This window comes from Lissotriton vulgaris, chromosome 10 (genome assembly GCF_964263255.1).
Source record: "Lissotriton vulgaris chromosome 10, aLisVul1.2, whole genome shotgun sequence".
Classification (NCBI taxonomy): domain Eukaryota; kingdom Metazoa; phylum Chordata; class Amphibia; order Caudata; family Salamandridae; genus Lissotriton; species Lissotriton vulgaris.
Window position 1 is genome coordinate 186,670,837 of NC_141698.1, and position 25,081 is coordinate 186,695,917.

Sequence of the window (25,081 nt, forward strand, 5' to 3'; positions counted from 1 at the left end):
CCTGCTCCGGAGAGAGGTGTTATCACCTCTTCCTCCTCCAGAAAGGCTGGAATAATTAGCATTCCAAGGCAGGGGGCTTCAAAGAGCCACTGCCTTTTGTTATACCTGGCTGGCTTCTCTCCCTGGAGAGGATGCCAACTCCGGCGCCTAGACCAGTGTAAAAATAATCTATGCATGAGGTGTGTTGCACTGCCAGGCTGTACACACTTCTAGGGTGACTGAGTCTGACGTGAATACGTCTTTGGAAACTACCACCTTATTGTGTGTGGTGGAATTGGGAATTCTGGAACAGGGTCATGCCCACTCCCCATAGGAAATGTGCATCTAGGGAATGTAGAGACCACAGGGGTACGTAGCCCATTAGCACTTCCCCTCACTATCCTTAACACCCCTAAATTGAATGTATAGGGGCCCCCCTGATACCAGATCTTCAGATTTCGTTGGACACAAAAGGAGTGGAAGAAGACTGCTGAACCAGGGAAGCGAGGAGCATGGCTGAATTGGCGCCAACACTGCTGGACTGTCTACTGCACCCGACCTTCGTGGAGCAACTGATTCGTCCTGCCACTGTGCAGACCTCTAGAAACCCAGAGGACTGCCAGTGCTCGGCAAATTGCCAAAGGAGTTCCCTTGCAGTAGAACGTCACGGACAGAGAGACCCAAATTAAGAGAGGCCCAGCTGTCCAGTTTGCCCCTCTTCTGCAAAACAAATACCCAGATTCCAAGGGAGGTGACTGTGCCGACGGGGTCCCAAGACCCACAAGAGCTAAGCTCACCCTTGGGTTTGCCCAGACTAGACTTCCAGTCGCCACCTGCAATCTCTTTCTGCATGCCCCCTCCAACCGCAAGAAACTCCAGCACCGGATTTGACTCCAAGACACCATTGCACCCGAGCCCCACACCCGAGGAGAAGTGGACCAAGGGTGTCCCTGTGTGCCCGAGGATCTCAAGAGTCGAGCCCCCCTGTTGGTTCCCAGACTTGTCCCCTAGTACCAGCTTGCAGCCTCTTTGTAACTTTGCCGCTCTCCCATTGAAGTGCATGGGACACCCGACACCATGACACGCCTGTGCACCTGAATGCCCCAGAGTTCCCCAAGGTGACCTGTTGGTGTGGCCTAGACCTTGCCCCATATTCACCTAAAAGTCCAGAAGAACAGTCCCGTAAGTTGCAAACAAGTACAGAAAACAACACATTTTTTCCCTCCATAGGACAGCATTACTGATCCAGATAATGTAGTGTCCATTTTTGAAAACTGTGAAGAAAAACAAAAGTACTTTCCTGATTTTGATTATCTTAGTATCTAAATTAATGTGTGTGTGCGCACGTGTGCGTCTGTGTGTGTGATATATATATATATCTATTAGCACTACCCTCTGATATGCCTAACTACTTATCCACACTACCATAAAAGAGCATTTGAGGTGTCATTTGTTCCTCTGTATTTCCCTTGGGGTTTGCCTCGACTCTTTGCACGGTATACTTTCTATTGGTATACCATATAAAGAGCTAGCTTACTATACAGTGTAACCTTAAGTCTCCTCTCTAGTCAAATGGAGAAATACAAAGCATTTTTCAGAAGTCCAAACGTATTCGGACCAATCTGCTGACAAATGCTTCCATATTAAAATCGAACCTCTCGGTTTTCATTTGTTACGTCATTCCCAATATTGTCCATATAATAAAAAGTATGTCTCTTAATCTCCTCATCTATAGCACAATATTTACGTAGGAAGTCCAGATTGAAAATCTACCACCATTAAGCTGGTGGCATAGGTTAGTGAGTTGCTTGTAGGATGTGTTGGACGTAACGGGAGGGGCTTGTGTAACTATATTTTGTACTATGTGGCCATTTACTACAGATCCCAGATGCGTTTGGTAGTGTGTTTATTGGATTTTGGTGCATTCTACTTCCCTCAAGTTTAATTTCACATTCTTTCCCATATCCTCACAAGTAGCTTCTTCCTCTCCAATACCATGTCCCAGTTGGCTACCAAGTCGCATCTCCCATCTTGAGCTCAGATCACATTACTAATCTACTAACAAATGCAGCATCTGCGCCCTCTTACTACACTTGTGCAGGCCATCTTTTCCTTCAATCCCCCTTCATTGTAGGAGAAGCCAACCACCCCTACATTCCCTTACTACATGGTGTAGTAATACTGTCCATATTCTGAGGCACATAAATGCTGATACAGGTTATGTTGGCCAAACCTGGTTGCTGTCTTGCTTCTAGGCAGTACCCTGGTTTTTCAGAGTCTCATGGCTGCATTCTAAAGCCGCAAGGCAGTAGCAGCCATCAGACACCTTGTGGCAAACTGCTTCTCAGATAAGTTACAAAATCTTTGGCAGTATTTTGCTTTCAATCCCTTTTTAATATTCATATAAAATATTCTCATTGGGAGGGGATTGTGTTACCTTCTTTAAACGCTACCTCTCTTGCATTTGCTTTTTGTTTAAGATTTCCTTCTTGGTGCTGTTCTAGGTTGTAAGAGGAAAGTGTGAACTTATATTTGATTCATTCATTCACAAACCAGACTCTGGTCCTGTGCTGGGGTTGAATTTTCTCTGACACCTTATGATTTTGTTTTTTTGCCTTGACACTTCATATGCCTTTTGACACATTTAAATCAGTTTCTTTGTCACTGAATATGGCACAATGCTGTGATTGGCTAAGAGTTTGGGGAATGACCAACCTTTTTCCAGTGAGTGCAAATGCACAGGGTTGCCTTCTAATGTAATAAATGTGTGTACACAAATATTATCTTTCTAGGTTAATCACTTTAAGGTACAAATGCATGGATTCTGTTTGTCTCTTTGCACCCGTAGGTTTGTGAAGTTTTCTATGCCCAGTGTCCCTGACTTTGAGACGTTATTCTCGCAGGTCCAGATTTTTATCAGCACTTGTAACGGCGAGCACATTAGATACGCCACAGACACTTGTAAGTGATATTTCAAGACACACTACATGGTATTCATCTGTGTCCTTTATCCAGTTTCGTTTTAATGCTTTGTATGTTTACTTTTAGTTGCTGGCCTTTGTCATCAGCTAACAAATGCTCTGTTGGAACGAAAACAGGTAAGAAACTAATCATTCCTTTCAAAATTGTACAGTAGAAATTAAAGCAAGTGCTAAAAGCCTGTTTCCTTTCAAAGGGATTGAAATATTTTATATTTTACATACATCTAGACTACTTTCCCATATAGTGAAAGGACTTTGTATTTTTCTTTTTTATCTTTAAATGGACCATTATTGTTGGGCTGAGTTTTCCTAAAGTTACCAGCACTTCACAGTAGTACTGCTTGTATGATTTCAATTATTATTATTATTATTTAAATTTCGTGTCTGTAGTTTTAAAATAAAGCTTGCAAACTGGGTGATATGTATCTTAGGTTAAGCTGGATACTTAAATCTGTGGTTTACATTGGCTCTCATGAATGTGGCTTAACCTTGTCAGAGTGCGAGCTGTGTTATTATGGAGGGTACTGGCTCCATAAGTGCTGACCGTACGGGTTTACATGCACTTGTTGGCGATTGAAGATGGGTTTTCTTGAATGTCAGTGGTTGGAGTTCGTAAGATGGTTGGAAATACGTAGAAACTATCGGAGTTGAAAGAGAAGCACTCTTAGGGCATGAGTATAATATTTAGCATGCTATCTTGGGGTGTTATGGAGGGCAATTTTACAGACCACAGTAAGACTTGGGTAGAAGGCCACTGAAAAGTGGGTTAAAAATCTTTGCATCAAATGCAGAGACACAAGTCCAAAGGCAGAGGACATAAATATACCGTAGCGTCAATAGAAAAGTGATAAATTACCAATAATCAATGAATCCCTTGGAGCTGGAGGGCGCTTCTTATTTTTTTCCCCTCAACCTCTCTCCCTCCTAGAATCAAAAATATATTTTTTGAGCTTCACATGGAAGAGTTAACACTAGTCTTACCATTTGGACCAAAGACTGCCAAAACACACCTTTTCCATATGATTAGTACTTGTGTTTGGAAGAATAAACAAGGAATGGGTTTTTGAAGCCTGACTTTGCAAACGTCCTGAGATTTTCACACAACCTCAAATCCTCTTTTGTACTGCTGCAGAATAGTCATTGCTAATTGTGCACCATTCCATTGTAAACCGCTTGGGAGGTGTTCTGGATAACTGTGGCAAAAGTTAATCAAACTAATGAGAGACTAACTTCTGTTCAATAGAAATCTCTTATTAGCCCAATTTTCTGCCATCTAGTCGTTGGGTCGGGAAAGTCTCCTTGAAATTGATTTCTTTCGTTTTTGTCTACCATTTGGGTTTAACCCCTTCCTGGTCGGATGTCAGAAGTATGCCCCGGAAACCCCTCAATGCAGTCACCATCTTCAGATTTTTTTCTCTTCCCGCCGTTGGGTCTGGAAGCCTAGGGGAGAGCTTTGGATTTGAGGAGACAAGAAGGAATTGTAAGAAAAAAAAACTTTCTTTTCACTGAGTATCCCATTTGAGGGAACAGGATTGGCGACTACTGAGAGGACATAGAACACCGGAAAAACCCAGAGAAAACACTGAAGATCACAGTGACACTCGGGTGAGAGATCGATTCAAAAAGACAGTGTGGTTAGAGAATGTGAAATGGACATGGTGCATATCCCCTTTAGATTCTGCCCCAAAATGTCACCACAGGTACGCACAGTAGGACACTCAGGAGGACTGTGACCCCTGCCTCCATAAGGACCACAGTCCAGAGGCGTGCGCAGAGTTATTACCCAAGGCCATCAGGGCAAAATGGAAACTGAGGTGGGCACACTATACAATGACGTCCCCACAGACGAAACAAGAGCCCTTAAAAGACCTGGGCCTGTCCAGCGATGAGGCAGACATACTGTAGGTGGAAAAGGCCCTAGCAGAAGAACCAGAACTCTAGGAGATCATCTAGGGTCAGTCCGGCAAAAGCCACAACAAGGCATCGAGGGAGAAACACAGACAAGAGGTAACTCCTCAGAGCCGAGACACAGTCAAGCAGAAGACCTCTGATGCAAAGAAACCAGCAACAACACTGAAATCAATTCCAGAGGGCAGAGTGAAGCCAGAGGAGCCACAAATGTCTAATGTAAGGGACACTGATGGAGGCAAACCATTAACACCTGCTTTCAGCTCAAGAGAGGATCAAAGGCATGGGAGGGAGATGGCAAAAAGCCAGCTGGACGCCATCTGCGGAGATGCGAACCACAGCGGCACAGAAAAAAACATTGACGCTGAAACACAGAGGCACCCGACCTAGATGTCGAAAAATTCCTCGACATCAACACTGAAATAAGGAAACAAGAGGGAGCTTGATGAAGAAAGAAAATCGCTTGAGGTAGAGGGAAAAAGAAAGCGCCTCGAAGCCGAACTCAAAGCCCTAATTAACAAGCTTGGCATAGCCAATAGGTCTCGCCTTTGGGACCTTATAAGTGTTTGGCTAGAGATATTGACGTTGCCTATGTGTTTAGTCTGTGCTGTATAGAAGGGTGCAGCTTGCTGAAAAGTTATAATAAAGAAGTGTTAGAAGAATTTTTGTTACCATATATATGATCAAGAAAGCATTATGAACAACTGACCGTCCATATTAAAAAAGTATTCACAATAAATAATGTGGGGGTTTTTTGGGACCTTTTAATGTGTGCAACTTTTATATGCCTGTCTGTACACAGTGAGGAACATCGTTTTTTAAAATAATTTATTAAAGTTTTCAAAAATATGCCTGGGAGGGTCGGAAATGGTTGAGAAGCAGGAGAGGGTGGCCGCGGCCGGGGAGAAACATAACAAAAATATAATCAAGCATGCATGGCCACGCGAATTGTACTTGGCTAAAATATCAATATGAGCCTACGCCATGACAGGAGGCGAGACAGGGTGCTCAATGGAGTTTGCGCATGGAGCTTTACGCAGAAATGTGTGCGTATGCAACAGCTACAGTTTTAAATTGGAGCAGGGCTGACTGCAAACGTTATATTTGCTAGAAAGATAACATGTCAATGTAGCATTGTAGCATTTTGGAGTAGGGCCATAGAAGAAAGGAATAGTGAAAAATGGACAAAGTTGGATAGGAAGAAACGGGAGTGCAAAATGGAGAAAGTTGAGTAAGAGGAGACGGTTGAGAAGGCAGAGCGAGGATGAGGTAGGCAGGGGAGAGACAGTACCGAAATGTAATGAAGCGCGCACGTCCACGCTTATTGTGGTTGTGAGGGAGGACAATGTGAGCTGACTCTGAGACAGGAGCCGACACAGGACGACAAATGGGATTTGCACATGCACCTTTCCACACTAATGACTGTAAAAGTCATGCTTGCTACATAGCTAAGATGTCAATGTTGCAATGTGGCTTTTGGGAGTAAATGCATAGATTTTAGGAATAGTGCAAAATGGACAAAGTTTGTTTTGAGGCGAGAGTTAAGAAGTCAGGGCGAAGGTGACATAGGCAGGGGAGAGACAGTACCAATAATTGTAGTTGGCTGGAAGGACAAAGTTGCTTGTAGGTTACCCATCTAGTTGAAAGCATTTGAGAAGCCTTAATACCTTGCTTCAAAAAGACTACCAAGTGGAGCGCGTGAAAGGAAATCATTGCTTTTATAGCGCAAACTAGGCCCAAGAGAATTGGAGCGCTTTCCATAGATAACATTGCTTCGATGCCACCAATCTCCCAATTTGGCTGCCCCATTTTAACAAACAAATGTATCTTGTAACTTGTTTATAACAATGGTCGTTAGATAAATATTTTAAATACAAATAATCTATAGTTCGTTTGTTACCTGTGTTGTCTTTTCTCTCACTTTATTTTCCAAAACCTTTTAATATTTATTTTCCCATATTAACTTCAGTATGCTTTCCCCTTGCACTCTGTATTTTGTCTTGTGCGGCCCTTTTTCGGCCCCGTTTCCTCCTTAACACTTACCCCCCTTGTCCTGTGCAAAAAGGCAAGCAGAGGATGTGGTGTTTCGGACAGAGCAGCAGACTTCGAAAGTCGCGTGCCAGCTTCGAGCCCCGGCGTCTGCTTGTGATTCTGGGCAAGTGAGTGACCTACTCAGCGCTCCCTACTCTCCCTCCCACCGCATTACAAACGATTAATAGGACCTTCTGTAAAGATATTGGAGGTCGTGGAAAGCGCTCTCCAATTCTCTTGGGCCTAGTTCGCGCTATAAAAGCAATGAATTCCTTTCACGCGCTCACGTATTTTTCCTCAAACGCCCTTATATTTCAACAGCAGTTTGAAAAATAGCAATTTTCCCCCTTGCCTTTGATCGAGCTTCTTAAGAAATATCTCAGTCTTGCTGTCCATCTTGTTCTACAGTATAATGTTTCGTTCGGTGTCATCCACGACGGCGCAACATTGAGCGTTGATCGCTGTCTCCAAACACGAGAAATTGAACTGCTGACCCGTTATTATTCCTCTCAGCCGTCGTCGCTTTTTATGAATCAAGCGGTCGGGCAATTAACGCCGGGTCTCGAGCACATGAATCCTGCTTTTTGCACTTAGAGGCTATGAAGCCCTTTCATGATTGTTACTGTTAATCAATCAAGTTTCACGTGGCGAGAAATGTGAACGCATTTAAGCAAAGCGGGGGTTAGGCGGGCCTTGTTCTCTCGACATCAAAGTATGTTTTTCCTCTCAGAACTGAACAGCGACAGGTAGGATATCAGTCAATTTCTCATCAACCGTCCCGCCCCAACTCATTTATGCCCAGCAGCGCCTATTAGAAACAAGTTCCCGCTGGGCCGCCGCGCTGCCTGCGACGACCCGGAAGCGGTTGGGCAGCCGGCCAATCGCAGCGCGGCCCCAACCGGAAGTCCCGCCCCCATCGCGGCGCAAAGAGAAGAGACTGTTGCGGAGGAGGAGAGGTGAGTGGGGGTGGGGTGTGCGCGTGTGTCTGTTGTAGTGTGTCTGTGCGTGCGTGTGTCTGTCTGCGCGTGTGTCTGTTAAAGGGGGGTGCGTGTGTGTGTATGCAGTGTGTGTATGTGCGCATGCGTGCGGGAGCCTTTGTGTGAATGCGAATAGCAGGCAGGGCGACGCGACGTGCGCGCTCACGAGCTGCAATCTCCAGGAGGACAGGCTCGTCACAGTCTGATGTCCACAATATTCCCAGAAAAGCGGCAACATAAGTTGTCTCGCCATAGACAGCAAAAGCTTCGCTTTTGCTTTTGTCTAGGCGAGACCTAAAAAGGGAGAGTTTGACAACTCCCTTCAGTGTTACAGAATTCCACTGAAAAAAACAAGTGGAAGTAGAGGACGTAGAAGCTGGAAACCCCAGCTACCCAAGAGCTGTAGAAAGAGTTTGAAGTGGAGTTCTTTGATCTGCAGGAAGAACAAGAAGGCCTCTCACACATAGGGGAAACAGATGCCTGGCAGGACATTAATGCAGACTCCCCAAATGAAGGGGTGGAGTCTTACCCTTTGAAACCATCACCACTAGATGACATCCCTGCATACAATGCAGTAATAAAGAGTAATAAAAAGTGGCAGGGGCAACTCTGCCCTGAGTCAGTGCATGTAGCACAATCAAAATTCCAAAGTTTCCTCCAAGGATAAGTGGAGCGGCCACCCAACGTTTCAAGGTATAGAGATGGAATCCCCAAATAACAATACAAACAAAATCTTATACTGAGCAAATGTAAATTCCAAAGTAAATCCAGCAGTCCCTAGTAATGATACTTTCTTTGTTTAATTCCAAATGTCAGAATTCCAAATAGGTAATATCACAGCCAGTCTGAACAGAATGCAGCCAACAAATTTTTCGTCATGTGGATAATTTCCACCGACTTCATCTGGGCTAATAAGTCATAATCCAGTTCAGTCCTCAGTAGTAAAACATAGATTTTCGCAAGCACCTACATCCCAGTACTTAATCCATTAATTTGTCATTATCTTTCAATAGCAGTCAGCAATTTATGTATCTTCAAACAATGGGGAGAGTGCTCCTCTTGGTATCTCCACTTCTAGAGGGCTGCAGCCACTTATGTTTGTAACTAGAGGAGAAACAATCAGAAGCATGTTTCTTCCTTCAGTCACTACTGCCAGAACAAAAGAGCAACCAATTTATCCCAGTGCTTCTAGCATGCTGGACCAGGGCATGGAAATATTTCTGAAACCGTCTGTGGCTAAGGCAGTAACCCCAAGGTTCGAAAAGAAGTAACACTTCTCATCATAGGACCCACCTTACACTAGGGGTAATGTGCCAGTGGACTCCTTTATCGTGGCAACAGCACAAAAAAGAGCTAACACCCCCATTGCTACAGGAAACCATCCTGACAGGGAAAGCAAGAGATTAGACATGGTGGGCAGGAAATTGGAAAGGTCCACAGCAACGCAGTGGAGGATAGCCAACTCAAATACCCTGCTAAATATATATGCACACCACTGGTGAGATGAGATGGAGAAACTGATGGAACATCTCCCAGAGGAGTTCAAGAAGAGGGCAGGCGCAGTGTTTCAGGAGGGCAACACAGTTGCAAACACATGCCTGAAATCTGTGCTGACTGCAGTGAGCATGGTTAATAGACAGCTTTGCACAGCCACAATTTTGTGCAGGCACGCTTGGCTGAGAATCTCATTTCAAGCAGGAAGTCCAGTCAACCATTATCAATATGCCCTTCACAGGAGACAGCCTATTTGGAGAGGTGGTAGACAAAGCGCATCAGCGCATGAAAAAGGACCGTGTGACCTCCAAGGTAATAGGAGTCCTACAATAAAAAGGAATCTTCCCAGAAGGGATGACCCAGAGGACGAGAACAACCTCCTCAAAAGAAGCCATGCAACCACATGAGTCCCACACAAGATTCAGCAGCCAGCGGCGTGAGCCCTCCCCACCTCATAAAGGCAGGGTCTCTCAAGTTCCAGCCGGCCCTTTCATGGCTGTGAAAGGGGGGGGCCCAACCGGGGGAATCAACACTACCAGCAGGGAACCCTCCAACACACGTCACCAGTAGGAGCAAGAATCTGAGGATTCCTGCAAGAATGAAAGAGGATCATCTCCGACAAATGGATACTCAATATCATAAATTATGGCTGTTGCATACAGTTAGTCACCTTCAACAACACAACTTTCAATGAACTAAATGAACTAGTCGGGACACTCCACTCTAACTATTTTCCCCGATCCTCATTGTGATCATACGGTTAAAACAGTTCAAGGTAGATTCAAAGAATTCCTTAAAGGCCTTCCTAATTTCAACTTCCGATGTAAAGGAATCGTTGCCCACTTTGATGTTGGCAATGTTGTTCCGGACCTGGTCTAATTTGGTCTTCCAAGCAAGCATTTTGCCTGCGCCTTCGCTGTACTCAAAATGGGCTAATTTACTTGCGTCCCATCTCTGCTGCAATCTAAGATTCAATACTGAACCCAGATTGGCTTTCAGGGTCGCCATTTCTTTTCTATAACTATTTATAATGGACTCATCTGCCCCAGGACTGCTATCTATAAGACATTGGAGATTTATTATCCTTTCCTCTATGGACGAGATTTGTTCCTTATATTGCTTCCTGTTGTATGACACTTTCCCTGTTATGAGTCCCCTCAAAAATGCTTTGAACGAGTCCCAGATGATCCTTGTAGTTGCTGAGTCATTGTTAATCAGAAAAAAGTTGTGTGCTTCTCTACTGAGATATATTATGTCATCAGGTTAAGAAAGAAGTGAACGATCAAAGGACCAATATAGAGGACAGTCTCTCCGTTACATAAGTTAGGTCCATTAGTACTGCAGAGCGATCTGAGAGATGCAATGGTAAATATTCAATGGATCTTACATGTTCAGCCAGCCTCAGACTGATTAATATGAAGTCTATCCTGGATACTCAATATCATAAATGATGGCTGTTGCATACAGTTAGTCACCTTCAACAACACAACTTTCAATGAACTAGTCGGGACACTCCACTCTAACTATTTTCCCCGATCCTCATTGTGATCATACGGTTAAAACAGTTCAAGGTAATATTCATCTTGACTGCTCCATGGTTGTCTTGCTAGGGATGATTCACAGATCTACCTCACTTGTCAAAATACCTACACTGCAGTGCCATGCAGATGGTCCCTGTGATCCAGGTCTAAGGATAGATCCTGCCCCTCAACATACAGTTCCAATCATTAAAATCTTTCACCAGTCTTTAGATGTGTCGTAAAAGGTGTCCCCAAGCCTTACATCCGGTGTTAGAAAATATTTCAGTGACCTGTAAATAGCTCTACTTGCAGTTTTTTAGGTGCAAGAGGTCCATCAACCCTTTGTGTTAGCGAGACACTTTATTTTCATTTAGTCTATGTTCTGTAACACTTATTTTATAATTCTCTCCCATAATGGTATACTTGGCAGCCATCACAGCTTACAGACTGTTGTTAAGCCAAAAATATGCTGTTTTATATTTGCCATATTTATGTTGCAAAATCCATTTTAAGTGTTATTGATTCATGCCCACAGCAGGTAATACTTTGGAATCTTCACAAATTGTTTGTTCATCCGATTCGTTACACTGAAGACGAAGTCTCTTGGTGGTTTCTTAGAATATGCTGTACGTGTAAAAGCCTAAGCTCACATTGCAAATCACCCCTTGTTTGTGGTTATAAAAAAGCTGTTTTCTGTGAGAAACTGCACTTCCAAGTAAAGCTACTTTTAGAATCAATATGTTAGGAGTTAAAAGTTGTCGGTTTTGTTCATTTCAGATTCTCTTGTAACACCCTGTTCAGTTAACAATCAGTGAGTGTTGTGTTTGTGTTGTACCTGTCAACAAAAGACGCCATGTGCTGCTATTTTGTCTGAAAGATGTCCTTTTTCACAGCCCCTGCGTGGAATCGGCATTCTCAGGCAAGCCATCGACAAGATGCAGATGAATACAAACCAGTTAACCTCAATACATGCAGATCTCTGCCAGGTGAGAAGCCATTTTTCATTGTTCATTGATATTGGTTGAACTGGAAAGAGGACTACATGTAAAGGAATGAAATGTCTGAAAGTTTTCCATAAAAAAATTACGTTTTAATTCTAATAAGCAAATCCAATAATTTTTCATATTTACAAATCCCTTTTTTGATATTCTGTTGGTTAAATATCTCTATGTATGATTGTACATTTTTTTTATTTGATAATATTTCAAAAACAGTTCTGAAAACATCCTTAATTTAACTGTCTTAACATTACCTCAAGTAATGCTTCCCCGCTGCAGATCCCAGTTCTGGTAACTTAATTAGTCTGGTAGAATGTCCAGGAATGCTGGTCTTGAGCTTATTTGTTTCATAGAGACATTAGACAGGAGCTGAAGTGACACAAATGCAATGTACTAATTCTACTTTAAACGATATGTCGCTAGTAGGGAGTGCACCAAATACCAACGTGGATGCTGGCTAAACCACTTCCGAAATATGCTGTCCAAACGAAATGCGTGTTGAATGCACCCATTTTGGAAGTGAATCTTACTGTTTTTGCTGAGATTTGTGGTGTGATTATATATTTTTTCTTAAGTACACACCAGAAACTAAAATCTGTCTAAATGTGCTGTTAAATGGTGTACTAATATTTAAGTGACTTTACAATAGTTTCAAAACTTCTAAAAACAAGTCATTATATTGACCATCTCTAGCAAAATATTTTGTCACTGTTTTAATGTTAACAATGCATGCAGAGGCAGATGCATTGTTCCTCCATTATGACGTGTTGATTAATATTCATGAACATTATTTCTGCGTATGCACATAATCATGAAACACTTCTGAATCAATGGAGATATTTGCAGTTAACCTTAAGTATAACCATTGTGTTCAAACAAAATGAATTTTTTTGCACAATTTTTTTTTTTAAACTCTACCATCCTGTGTAAAAAAAAAACCGCACAGAATTTCATCATGCATTCTCAATCGTACTCGTTCAGTTTGCATTTTTATCTTTTATTCATTATCTTTTTTACTATTTCCTTCAATATTTTCTCCTTCATGAGAACAGTCAAATGGAATTCTGTATGGGTTTTTGCTAACAATCTTGAAAGCTGGTTGATTAACTGCAAAAATTAGTGAGAAAGAATTGACTTGAGAAGGCATAAATAACTGATGAAGAAACAAGATTGGATTGAGTAGTTGTTTACAAGAGGGAGCAACTCTTAGTCTGTATCAATGTAGCCTAGCCCAGAACACTGTATTGTGATTCTCCAGCCACTCCAGTAGGTTGTCATGAAAGTTCTCTTCTCTGGATCTAAGGAGTTGTAGCTCACTAATGGGTTCTCATTCCTCCATGACCTCATACTAGTTCAACATAATATATAGAATGCAGCACAATAATGGCTGCTAACCTTTCTTTAGAATTCTCTAGTTCTCCTCAAAGCGCAGTCTGTTTAATGACCTAAAGTCCTTCACAGAAATGAGAAGGCTGGCGGTGAAACTAAACATTCTTTTTTCTGGTTCATTCAAAGAGGCAGCAGTGTGAACTTTGGAAGACCACGATCTTAAGGTTCTTCTTGATTTTCAGTTTTTTGCTTCATTTTACCATGCATGTATAGCAAATCAACAGAGACCAAAGCAGAAAAGTAAACCGAGAGCTCTAGATACAGATCCTTTTCTAGAAAAGGGTTCTGATTCTCTTATTGTGTGTGCAGTACAGTAAAACAAATAACAGGCAGATATTACTATCGCAGATCAGAATGAGACCCTTATTGAGCTTGTGTAAATAAGATGTCTGATTTCATACAAGACTATCATGTCAGCCAATGATTCTGGGGGTTGCCTACAGCCTACCAGAACACCCTAATGATTTTACTTTAAATGGTTTGGACCAGCAATGGCAATCTATGTGGAATTTGTGTGTGGGTTCCTTAGGGTAGCTTAAGACATGCTGTAGCCCTTAGGGACCTTCTTTAGTACCCATCGCCTAGGTACAGATGGTACCATTTTCTAGGGATTTACAGGGGTACTGAAGTCATTTGTCAATTGTGTTCTAATTAGACATCACCATGTTTTAAAGGAAAGAACACTGGCACTGAGTTGTGGTTAGCAAGCCCCAGTGCACTGTCCGAGTTAAAAACCACCATCCAGTAGCTATTAAGGTGACAAAAAGTTGGGTTACTACAACAAAAACCCAGTTTCCTACACTAGATGTCGCAATACAACATAATTATCGCCCTTTCCACAAAATAAGGAATATGGGTTTATGAAACCCGGATTTGCAAAGAGTTTGGTGCTGTATGGGTGTGTTTTTGATGTTTGTGCAGACCTGTGACATTTTTAATGTTTGCTGTGTCATGGTTCTCTTCTTCTTTGTAGTCTCCGAAGAGAATAACTCTTAAATAAAATGTTACAATTTGAGTTCACACCATTTTGCCTCCCCCCTTCATTTCCTTACAGCTTTGCTTGTTGGCAAAATGTTTCAAACCTGCCCTTGCATATCTAGATGTCGACATGATGGACATTTGTAAAGAAAATGGGGCTTTCGATGCTAAGCACTTTTTATGTTATTACTACTATGGAGGAATGATTTACACAGGTCTGAAGAACTTTGAAAGAGCGCTCTACTTTTATGAACAGGTAAGAGACATACTAATGGCACTCATTAAAGTACATTTTGGCCAGCTATTTTCGTTTTTGATCACAAATAGAAACATTTTACCCGGTTATGATAGTGAAGACATGCACCTTTTGAGACAAAGTTTAGTGCGTGAGAAAAGATACTTGCTCACCTGAGGCAAAAAACAGCTTTCTTTTGTCCTTGATTTGATTATGTTTGTATATATTTGTGGGATAATTTTCTTTTTCCCTGATGGCTGCATTTAATTTCTTCTGGGAATTCATGTTGGTACTTCGCCCACATTTGCAGAATAGTTAAGGTGGAAGAGAGCACACTTCTTTATTACGTGGACACTTAAGATCCCTTAACTACGTGCTGCTGATCTGTTTAGCCACCCATTAGCAAGGAAATGTGTGAGCAATTAATGTGTTTTTTTAAGAACAAAAGCTGGCCTAGCCTTTAACAAGAGCAAATGGGGGAACTAGAGCCACTTTCTTATCTACAGCAGCTATTTAGTGGTCACAGAAGTTCTCTGAGCTTCCAGTCCATATATTCAAGTTCAGACTTGTGCTCCAATATTACTACTTTTTCCAGGGCAAGGTTTATTTAAAATCTGCTTTACACTCCTTAGCCACCAGTTTCTGCTGTTCTGGTGCCACCTTTCTCACCTCGGATTCCATGCTATGCATCCAGGTCAGCCGTATTCATATTTTGAGCTCATACGCTACATACTGTTTATGGTGGTGTAGGTGAAGGGCTCTTTCTGGCAGAGCTATGGGAGATGTCCCTTTGGTTTCTTGTACTCCTTCAGATTGTGCCTGTCTCCCCACTGTGTCCCCTGGAGTGATGTGCAGTAGATGAGCTTAATTGCATGTTATCAATGCAGTTTCAAGCAATTTGCTTTTCTGTAATGGACTATTCTTCAACCCCAAAATTGCATCTATAATTTGGTCAAAGCAGGCAAGGTTGCCAGATAATCCCTAATTTATAAGAAAAAGAGGCACAAACCATTTTCATCCGTTAAAATAAACTTGTTCCAAATTTAGAGGCAAATATCTGGTAAGAGACTTTTAGTTCCTGACCCCCTGATTGTAATGTGTTGATGGCCCAGGTCAGAATCTCAGCTCTGGACACCATCCTGTAGGAAGTCCTGGTGCCTAGTTCCCAGTCAGGCAAGCACTGTTTCCCTAAAACAGCCTGTAGGAAACCGGCTCTGAATATACTATACCATAGTAAGGTATAGTGTGCACACAGTCCAGTGGACCTTCAGAGGCTTTCCAGAAGTTAGAGTAGATAATAGCTTATTCTCTTTTGTGGTAGTGTGGTTGAGCAGTTAGGCTTATCAGAGGGCTGTGTTAAGCATTTGTTGTACACACTCGGGCAAGAAACACACACTCAAAGACTGAATCCAAGAACAATTGTTTGTACAAAAATATTACTTTGTTACTTTTATTTTAAAACAAAGAGAAACTCGGTTGCAGGCAAGTATGTGTTTTCAAGCAGCAATACTTTTCAGTTACAGTGTGAATGTGTTTGCAAAAAAAATAAAAATACGTTAGTTGACTGAAAATACTCTGGTGTCAATCCAGAATAGCCTTAACTCAGCAATGTTAAAAGATAGACACAGTGCATTATCAAGAAATGCAATCCCATGTGAGGAACACTGTTATGCACATTTACAGGTAAGTACTCTACTTACACATCCAGTCTTCAGAGGTTTGGATCAGCACTGGGCAAGGATCAGATCAAAGCAGGTCCTACACCACCAGCGGCACTGGGACAGCAGGGTACAGATCACTTTGCCCAATATTAGTAAATGGAGCCTGGGGGCAACCACAGAGGTGCTGGTTGCAGGTAGGTAACCGTGATTTCAGGGCACATGCCCCAGGGGCTTAGGCAAGTACAAGGGACAGGGGGGCCACAAGTCAGCTAAAACCATATATCATCAGCGGCACAGGGGCGGCCGAGTGCAGGGGGCAAATCATTGGTGCCCAATGCAAGTGAATGGAGATCTGTCACACAAAGATGCTGCAGGCTCGGACCAGAAGGCTGGAAGAAGGAGACGAACAACTGATCAGTTACTGCTAAATTATAGCGTTTAAAGTAACAGTTCTATTAAAAGTGGCTTCTCCCTTCTGCATGGACAGTCCATGAAAGTTCCTGAATGATGCTCAAAAGTAGCCACTGGAGGCTTCCTACTTCAGTAAAACCGCATGATGCCCTGCTCCGGATGGTGCCTTGCTTCCAGTCCAGCCAGAGGGGTTGGATGAGCCTGTCACCTTATACAGGCAGGCACAGCTTCCAAACTTCAGAGATCCTGTGGGTGTTTCTCTAATTTTCTCAACGGCAAAGAGAATCTCTTCTGTATCATCCAAGACTGCTTAGGCCAGTAGACTATGCCCCTAGTCCTCTCCTTTCAAGATATAATTTCAGTGAGTATAAGTTATCTTTGACTCTCACTTCCCTGTTCCGTTCCGGCATTGAATCTTCAAGTTTAATGCCAAAAATGTCACAGCTAGTCTGCTTTGAAACGGGAGTCTTATGGGTGCACTGTTATGACCCTGGGACCTCTGATGGGATCAACCAATACTGATCCTTTCATAGAACAAAATTATACACGGCTTGCTCAGTGAGCTCACTTTCCCACTCATGGTTCCATAGTCTTGTTTCCTTTTAAGTTCTACAGATGGCACTTTTGCTGGTCTGTCTCTTGGTCTTCCGTCTGTGTTCAGGTGATCTGCTTTGTTTCTCATGGGAGTCCTATTAGCTATGGCACAGTGACAGACAGGCCACATGCATGTCCCACTGCTTCCTTCTGGGCATGGGACTGGCCCAGTTTTGTAAGCAACATGCAGCAGAAGTTGCTTGTATACAATCCAACAATTATGTCTGAAATGCCATCATATATAGCTCCTCGCAGAGGTGGGAGCAAATGCCCGTAGTATAATTTCCCGACCTATGATTTACAATAGGCTCTGAGTTACGGTGAAAACTCTGAATGGCCATTTTGAAGCATTGAATATACCACAACTGTAACGAGTTTCCCTTGCATAGCCTATTCATATAGGTTCATATTGATTCTCATGGCTCACCAAACTGCTTTGGTGACCACTGATCTTAGACTTCCATGAAAGAGGAGGCCAGATCCATGTTCTCAGCATGTGTGGCTGTAGATGTACATGCTTTGCATACTCCTGTTCTAGTGTTGAACGCAGACGTTTGCATGTTTTTCATCAAAAAGTCTTTCGAGTCACTGCATGCACTGTGATTCCTCCCCTAGTGGACAATGCACATAAGCCCCACTCAAAGTTAGACTATATTATAGAAACCCTACCCTATCCCCCTCCCCCTTCATTCTGGTTTTAGTGTCTCTTTTTTTTTTTTTTGGGCCCTACACGGTGGAAATTCGATACCGAACATTCGGAGGGATCAGTCAGTGCTCCATTGCTTCGATCAGTCAGTGCTCCATAGCTTCTATCCTTGATCGGGTTACTTTGTCATATTCCCTCCAAAAACTACAGCTGGCGACCTAGTACCCACATGCTGGGTCTATAGCAAGCGTTGAGGACTGCATGCCCATTCCATTGAGCTTTTGTGCCGGAGAATGTGGATCGTTAAAGGGTGAAGAAGAATACTTCCTTCCAGAGCTGACCTTTGAAGTCATGCCAGGTACGTGTGGTTGGACTCTCAAAAGATCAGAAACATGTGCCTCTCATCTTGCTTCACCTTCCCCTCCAAAAAGACCATACAGTACCGAATAGTGAGGGACAGGGTCCACCGCAGCTCACTAGTAGTCGTCCACTGATACTCCTAGCATGATCTTTGGTGAACAGGACACCTTTAGCACTGAAGAATGTAAGGACGATGGCTCTTTCGGTACGGCAAGCCATGCGTAGCCCAAATCCCACATCCTCCAATGCTTCTGAACCAGAGGATGAAGCATAAGCTCTGCTGGCACCCAAGACCTGCGGTCCTTGAATGAAGACCACACCCAAGGTCTTCAGAATGCACTGCTCTGACTCTTGAAGCCTCAAAACTGATCCCACATTCAGGCAGAGCACTGCTACTGATAGTCTGGTGTCAAGCCCTGTGCATTGAAAGACTCCCACCTCCAGAGCTTCTGCCACCCTCTGGCTCCGGTCGGCATTTCGAGAAGGCTTCAGATCTGAAGGACCTGCACAAGGGCATCGACCCGTCTCAGCCCTTGAACCCTAACATGGTCCAAAGGAGCCTACCAGCTTCTTCATTACTCCAAGCTGTCACTGAACGCCCCATTGAAGCCGGCACCAAGGCCTCCATCAATTGCATCAATGCTGAAAGAACTGTTGGATCTGAGGATTCAGAAAAGGCCATCCTTCAGAGGATCCAAGAAGATCTTGATGCCAGGCAGAGATACCTCTTCATTCATCCGGTCACCTGGAAAATTTTGGCTAAACAATCTTTACATACCCAGCAGAGATTCTGCATTGCAAGAGGAGGAAACCTCATTGGAGGTCTGGCCGGGATCCAAAGCTGAAGAGACAAAAGCAGTAGTCCTCTCCTGCGTACATTTCATCATTACTGCCTCCAGGCACATCACCCGTACCACTGCCTCCACCACAGTCACCCCAGGGATCCCCACTGTTCTTTTCACATTCAGACAGTCCTTCTGTCCTGCTTATCTCTGACGTGTCCTTTTAGATATGGCCTACAGATGACCCCTCGATCACTATCCTGTCTGGGACTCCCATGATAACATCGCCTACCACGAGGGCCTGCAACAAGCCACCGCCTTCAACAAGGTAGACATTTATGTCCACTACACAGAAGAGGACTTTCTCTAAATTTGAGCAAAGTGTGCAATTCCTCTCCACGCGCAAAGACATGCTTAAATCAAAATGGTTAAAGACCTTGTAAAGGTGAGGTTAGTAACACCCAGGGTCTGTCTGCATTTCTGGTGGTTCGTCCTGCCTGGAAAAAGGCCTCTGCTCTCCAGCAGTGACAGGCTCCAGTGGGAGGAATACAGGAGTGTGTTAAACATCTTCCTGAGGAGTTCAGAAAAGGGGTGGGAAAGGTAGATGGTGTTCGGGGGCAAATTAATCTGTAACACCAACATCCAATGTGCCCTCGATGCCACGGACAGAGCCTCTTGAGGCGGCAATAGCAGCATCCTCCTTGGATGTCTTGCCTGGTTCTATAGCCTGGATTTTAAACCAGACATCTCAACATCTCCTCAACCTCCCAGTAGATGGGAAACCACTCTTTGGGCCACAGGTTGATGATGTGCTGGAAAAGATCAAGGACACCAACATTGCAAATTCCATAGGTGCCACTCAAACTCCATCTGCTAGGGACTCTTTTCAAAGGCAAAAGCCATGAGTAGCTAAAGCCTCTTCCCCTGACCTGCCACAGTCTTATCAGAGTCAACAAGTATTCACACCAGAAGGCTGTCAGGGCGTTACAGGGCCAACAACAAGCGTCGAAAGGGGTAGAGGCAGCTCCGGTCGGAATAAAGGGGGCTGTCGGCTCGAACACTGACTTTCCTCGCCCATCACTCCACTCACGGCACCTGTGGGAGAGAAGAGGGGACTACACAATTTTCTCTTCCCTGCCTAGAAGTCCACACAACCCCTCCCCACATTTTTATCACCAGTGAACACCTTTGCCTTCTAGAGGAAGAAGTGAAAGTGATCCTCTACAAGGGCGCAATGGAAAGAGCATCCCCTCAGTCCCAGGGGAAAGGAGTTTACTCTGTTAACATCCTCATTCTCAAGAAGAGGGCAGTCTGGGACCTCATGCCCCTTAACAACCATATCCTGTGAGAACATTTTCACTCAACTTCCCTGCAGGACGTCATTCCTCTACTCAAACGGTGACTACATGACTTCTCTGGATGCCTACTTTCACATACCCATCCAGCACGCCCATCGGTGCTACCCTGGCTTTGTGGTAAGTGGAAAACACTTCTGTTTCAAATTGCTTCCTTTCAAGGTTACAACTGCTATAAGGGTGTTAACAAAATGCATGGCAATGGTTGCCACTCACCAAAGAAGGGGTGGCACTGCCTAGCCTATGCTCGTACTGCAATCTCCCTGCTCCACAGTCGGGGATTTACCAGTAATGCCTCAAAGTCCTACCTCTAATCCCCTACAGGTCGATCCTGTCCTGGGGTCGGTCCTAAACACAGATTCATTCAAAGCCTACACCAGCCAACAGTTGGTGTTCGCATTTTAGCAGCCGTTTCCTCTTTTTCAGCCCAGTGGTCAACTTAGGGTCAGGACCATAATAGACCTCCTCAGGAAGATGGCATAATGCATCGCACTAGTGCCCATGCCAGGTTCCGTATGTGCCTGTTGCAGTAGTTAATGCAAAAATTGCCGTGCTGTTCCTGGAGAGTGAGAGGAGGAAAAGACCAATACAATGTATGATGCGAGTGGTGTTGTTAGGGATGAAGGAAATTGGAAGGGAAATTATCCCTATATTACCCTTCTTCTATTGAAACCTGTGTTAAGTTGTCATTACCTGTTCAGGAGAGAGGAAAGGTAAATCACAACAAGGTATATCACAACAGGGTATGTAACCATCGCATCAATGACTGTATATCGTGTGTGGGTTGCATGCCAGTGTCATATTTCACTCTTGTGTAACGACACCATAACAGTAGTGTGCATGCACTCTCATATGTGAAATATTCAGTGAGAGTGATGTGGAAGGAATAGTAAAACACATATATACAAAGAACAATAAAATACTAAATCGGTATGGTTTGCTGCAACATATCCAAACTCGCCTACAAAGTGTAATGGACAGATAACAACAGTATCCAGCGGGTAAAGCTTCAGGTTAGATCTTCCACCGCAAGGCTATGTATAGGGAGGAATATAGGTTAACTATTAATCAGCATTAGTTGGTGTGTTAGTGTTTTAGGTCACAATGTCTGTTAGATTGTTCTGATTAGCCTGGCTACTCCATGTCACGGAATTGACTATGACATACATAAGAATGAATTAATCTCAGGGAATTGGAATAAATGTACATGTATGAGTTAGTTGAAAGCTATGTGAGAACTAGGTACCAAACGGCACTTGTATTGGGGTTCCCAGGCAGACTGGAACTGGTGTATGGCCATGGTAAAGTGTGTACATCTATATTTTCTATTGACGGAATAGCCTGGACAATCCAATTCTCTGAGGTAACCGTGGCATACATGACAAAGAAATCGTAACATGGACTTGGAAATGTACGAGAGGCATCAGTAGTTAAAACCCTCGGAGAACTAAGTACCAGCCGGTACTTGCATAGGGGTTTCAGACGGACTAGAACAGGCATACTTCCGGGGTAACAAGGTTTATATAGTACATATATTTCGCCAGAGAGAAACCCTCGCGAATGCACCTGTTGCCAAGTTTACTTGCTTTCGGGTTTGCGGCACGATTGGGGAATTAGACAAACCCGTGTCCATGGGAACATTAATTTCAGGAGTATCAGAGTAGAGTGAAGGCTAAAGGGATTCAATAAAGACGTTTGGTATGTGAACCCGGAGGAGAGAGCCTGCCACGGGGTTTAATGCAAAACAACACACTTTAAATGTCAGGTAACCAGCATAAACGGAGTCGCGGGTCTGAGAGTTGAGCCATTATCTGACGGGAGCAGTAACTAGGAACTTACTTGGGAGTGCCTGAGCTGCGTAGATAGGGCCTACCCCTCGCCGCTGGATCCGGGTGGAGGCAGGAGGAGGGGTCGGGCCGGTTATAAAGGTTAAAGTCTGCACGTGGTTTGGAAGTTAGTGCAGTGGCCATCTTTTAGTGTCTAATCTAACGTGTGATATCACGCTAACCTGGGATCATTTCCTTGCCAAAGGTTATGGGAGTTATAACTAAGAGTATGATCGGTACACCTCAATAGTTAAGTTGAGACCTCGGAAGAATTATTTATAAAGGTTATATTTAAGTGTCTAACCTAAAGTGTGGCAACACGCTAACCTGGGGTTCATATTCTTGCGAAGGGTTTATAGGACTGAAAATTAAGAGTAGGATCGGTTAACTCAGTAGTTAAAGTGAGTCCTCAGAAGAATTATTTGTAAAGGTTAGCGATGGAAGCCATGTTCTGTGTAGTAACTACTACGTCATGTAATTGTTGGTGGCCATCTTGCAGAGTATAGCCCAGAGTTTTGTGTATAGGTAGATGGGCTACTATGAGACCACCAGGTGTATAAAGTATATCCATGTATATTCTGAGTGGATTAATCAATTAGGCCAGGTAACAAATAGGTGCTGGTGTATAATGGTTTAGAAAATCATAAAGGGACCCTGGCTAGAATGTTGTTATGTACAGGTTGGAATTGCTCAGAGGCTGCTCCAAGGGATGTCTTCATTCAGGCCACGACTGTCTGATGACAATCTGTGAATCCGACGTTGTTCTTTGTAGAACAGGCTCTGTTTGGATATCTTGTGGTTTGCTTCAAGTATCAGCCAATGGAGGGAATCTGGGGTATGGTTCAGTTGTAGAAAGTGCCTGCACAATTTGGTGTTATTTTTCTTGCACCTGAAATTACTTCGGTGCTCCGAAATTCTTGTTTTCATGCTTCGGGTCGTCATGCCAACGTAATAGAGATTACAAGGGCATATGATCAGGTAAATACAGTTTGAACTGTTACAATTAGTATGGCCTCTCATTTCCCACTCAAATGAGTTTGTCAGGGTAATGCTTTTATATTTTTTAGTGAAGGGGCATGCTGCGCACCCCCCACAGGGATAATGGCCTCTTACAGCTGGTAGATTCCACAGTGTGGTTTGTCGGGTTGTTTGTATTGCTTCCTTTGGTCTAGTGTGAACCAAGATGTTTTTGATATTTTTAGACCTCTTAAAAGCAAATCTCGGTTGGTCCAATGGGAGTGTCCCTGTGTTAAGTATAGACCAGTGGCGTCTCACAATTTTTCTCAATTTGTTTGATGCCGGTGTTAAGGTTGTAACACAGGTTATGGGCTGATTGGCCAAGGGGTCTCTTTCTTTTGGTTCTAAAAGGCCCTCATCTGCTAGGGACTCTTTTCAAAGGCAAAAGCCACGAGTAGCTAAAGCCTCTTCCCCTGACCTGCCACAGTCTTATCAGAGTCAACAAGTATTCACACCAGAAGGCTGTCAGGGCGTTACAGGGCCAACAACAAGCGTCGAAAGGGGTAGAGGCAGCTCCGGTCGGAATAAAGGGGGCTGTCGGCTCCAAACACTCACTTTCCTCGCCCATCACTCCACTCACGTCACCTGTGGGCGAGAAGAGGGGATTACACAATTTTCTCTTCCCTGCCTAGAAGTCCACACAACCCCTCCCCACATTTTTATCACTAGTGAACACCTTTGCCTTCTAGAGGAAGAAGTGAAAGTGATCCTCTACAAGGGCGTAATGGAAAGAGCATCCCCTCAGTCCCAGGGGAAAGGAGTTTACTCTGTTAACATCCTCATTCTCAAGAAGAGGGCAGTCCGGGACCTCATGCCCCTTAACAACCATATCCTGTGAGAACATTTTCACTCAACTTCCCTGCAGGACGTCATTCCTCTACTCAAACGGTGACTACATGACTTCTCTGGATGCCTACTTTCACATACCCATCCAGCACGCCCATCGGTGCTACCCTGGCTTTGTGGTAAGTGGACAACACTACTGTTTCAAATTGCTTCCTTTCAAGGTTACAACTGCTATAAAGGTGTTAACAAAATGCATGGCGATGGTTGCCACTCACCAAAGAAGGGGTGGCACTGCCTAGCCTACACTCGTACTGCAATCTCCCTGCTCCACAGTCGGGGATTTACCAGTAATGCCTCAAAGTCCTACCTCTAATCCCCTACAGGTCATCCTGTCCTGGGGTCGGTCCTAAACACAGATTCATTCAAAGCCTACACCAGCCAACAGTTGGTGTTCGCATTTTAGCAGCCGTTTCCTCTTTTTCAGCCCAGTGGTCAACTTACGGTCAGGACCATAATACACCTCCTCAGGAAGATGGCATAATGCATCGCACTAGTGCCCATGCCAGGTCCATATGTGCCTGTTGCAGTAGTGCCTCTTGGCGCAGTGATCACACGCAGAGGTTCACTGAGAAGATCTATTGTTGCTAAATCAAGTACCCATCATTTCCTGCAGTGTTGGAGCAGCAACTATCTGTTGCAGGGTAGACCTTCAGGGCTCAAAAAATCATAAAAATGTTACTAGGTCTGCAGGTCTAGTAACTTGATTAATCTACTCGACCGAACTGTAATGTGCTTGACCCGTGAACCGGTCTAAAATTGTGTGATCCTATGCAAATATTTTGTGTTATCGAGCCGTCCTTTTCTTTATTATCACATGAGAGCACATTCAAATATTCAAGTCTACTATTTCTTCTGTCAAAAAAACCTTTTTTTTCTAGACCAAATGTTTGCTCCATGAATAACCAGAATCAAGCCCATATATAGGGTGCACATGATCCCTGGCATGCCTCTTTGAACCAGATCTACAACGTTTTTTTTTTTTTTTAGAGTCACCAATGGGAAATAGGCCCGTGTGCAACCGCAAAAAAGGGTGGTGGTATGTGCAAACGCTATTTTACAAGTAGGTGACTTGCCGAATAGTGTTTGTGAGTCT

At 43.7% G+C, this 25,081-nt stretch overlaps 1 protein-coding gene across 1 annotated transcript in view; it reads left to right on the plus strand.

Moving 5' to 3' along the window:
* The window catches only part of COPS3 (COP9 signalosome subunit 3), a 142,582-nt gene that overhangs the window by 44,677 nt on the left and 72,824 nt on the right, over positions 1 to 25,081 (plus strand). Inside the window, exons 3-6 of the mRNA XM_086940858.1 lie at positions 2,828 to 2,940; positions 3,028 to 3,077; positions 11,784 to 11,876; positions 14,332 to 14,511. Coding sequence (XP_086796984.1) covers positions 2,828 to 2,940; positions 3,028 to 3,077; positions 11,784 to 11,876; positions 14,332 to 14,511 — 436 coding nt within the window. The remainder of the gene's footprint in view (positions 1 to 2,827; positions 2,941 to 3,027; positions 3,078 to 11,783; positions 11,877 to 14,331; positions 14,512 to 25,081) is intronic.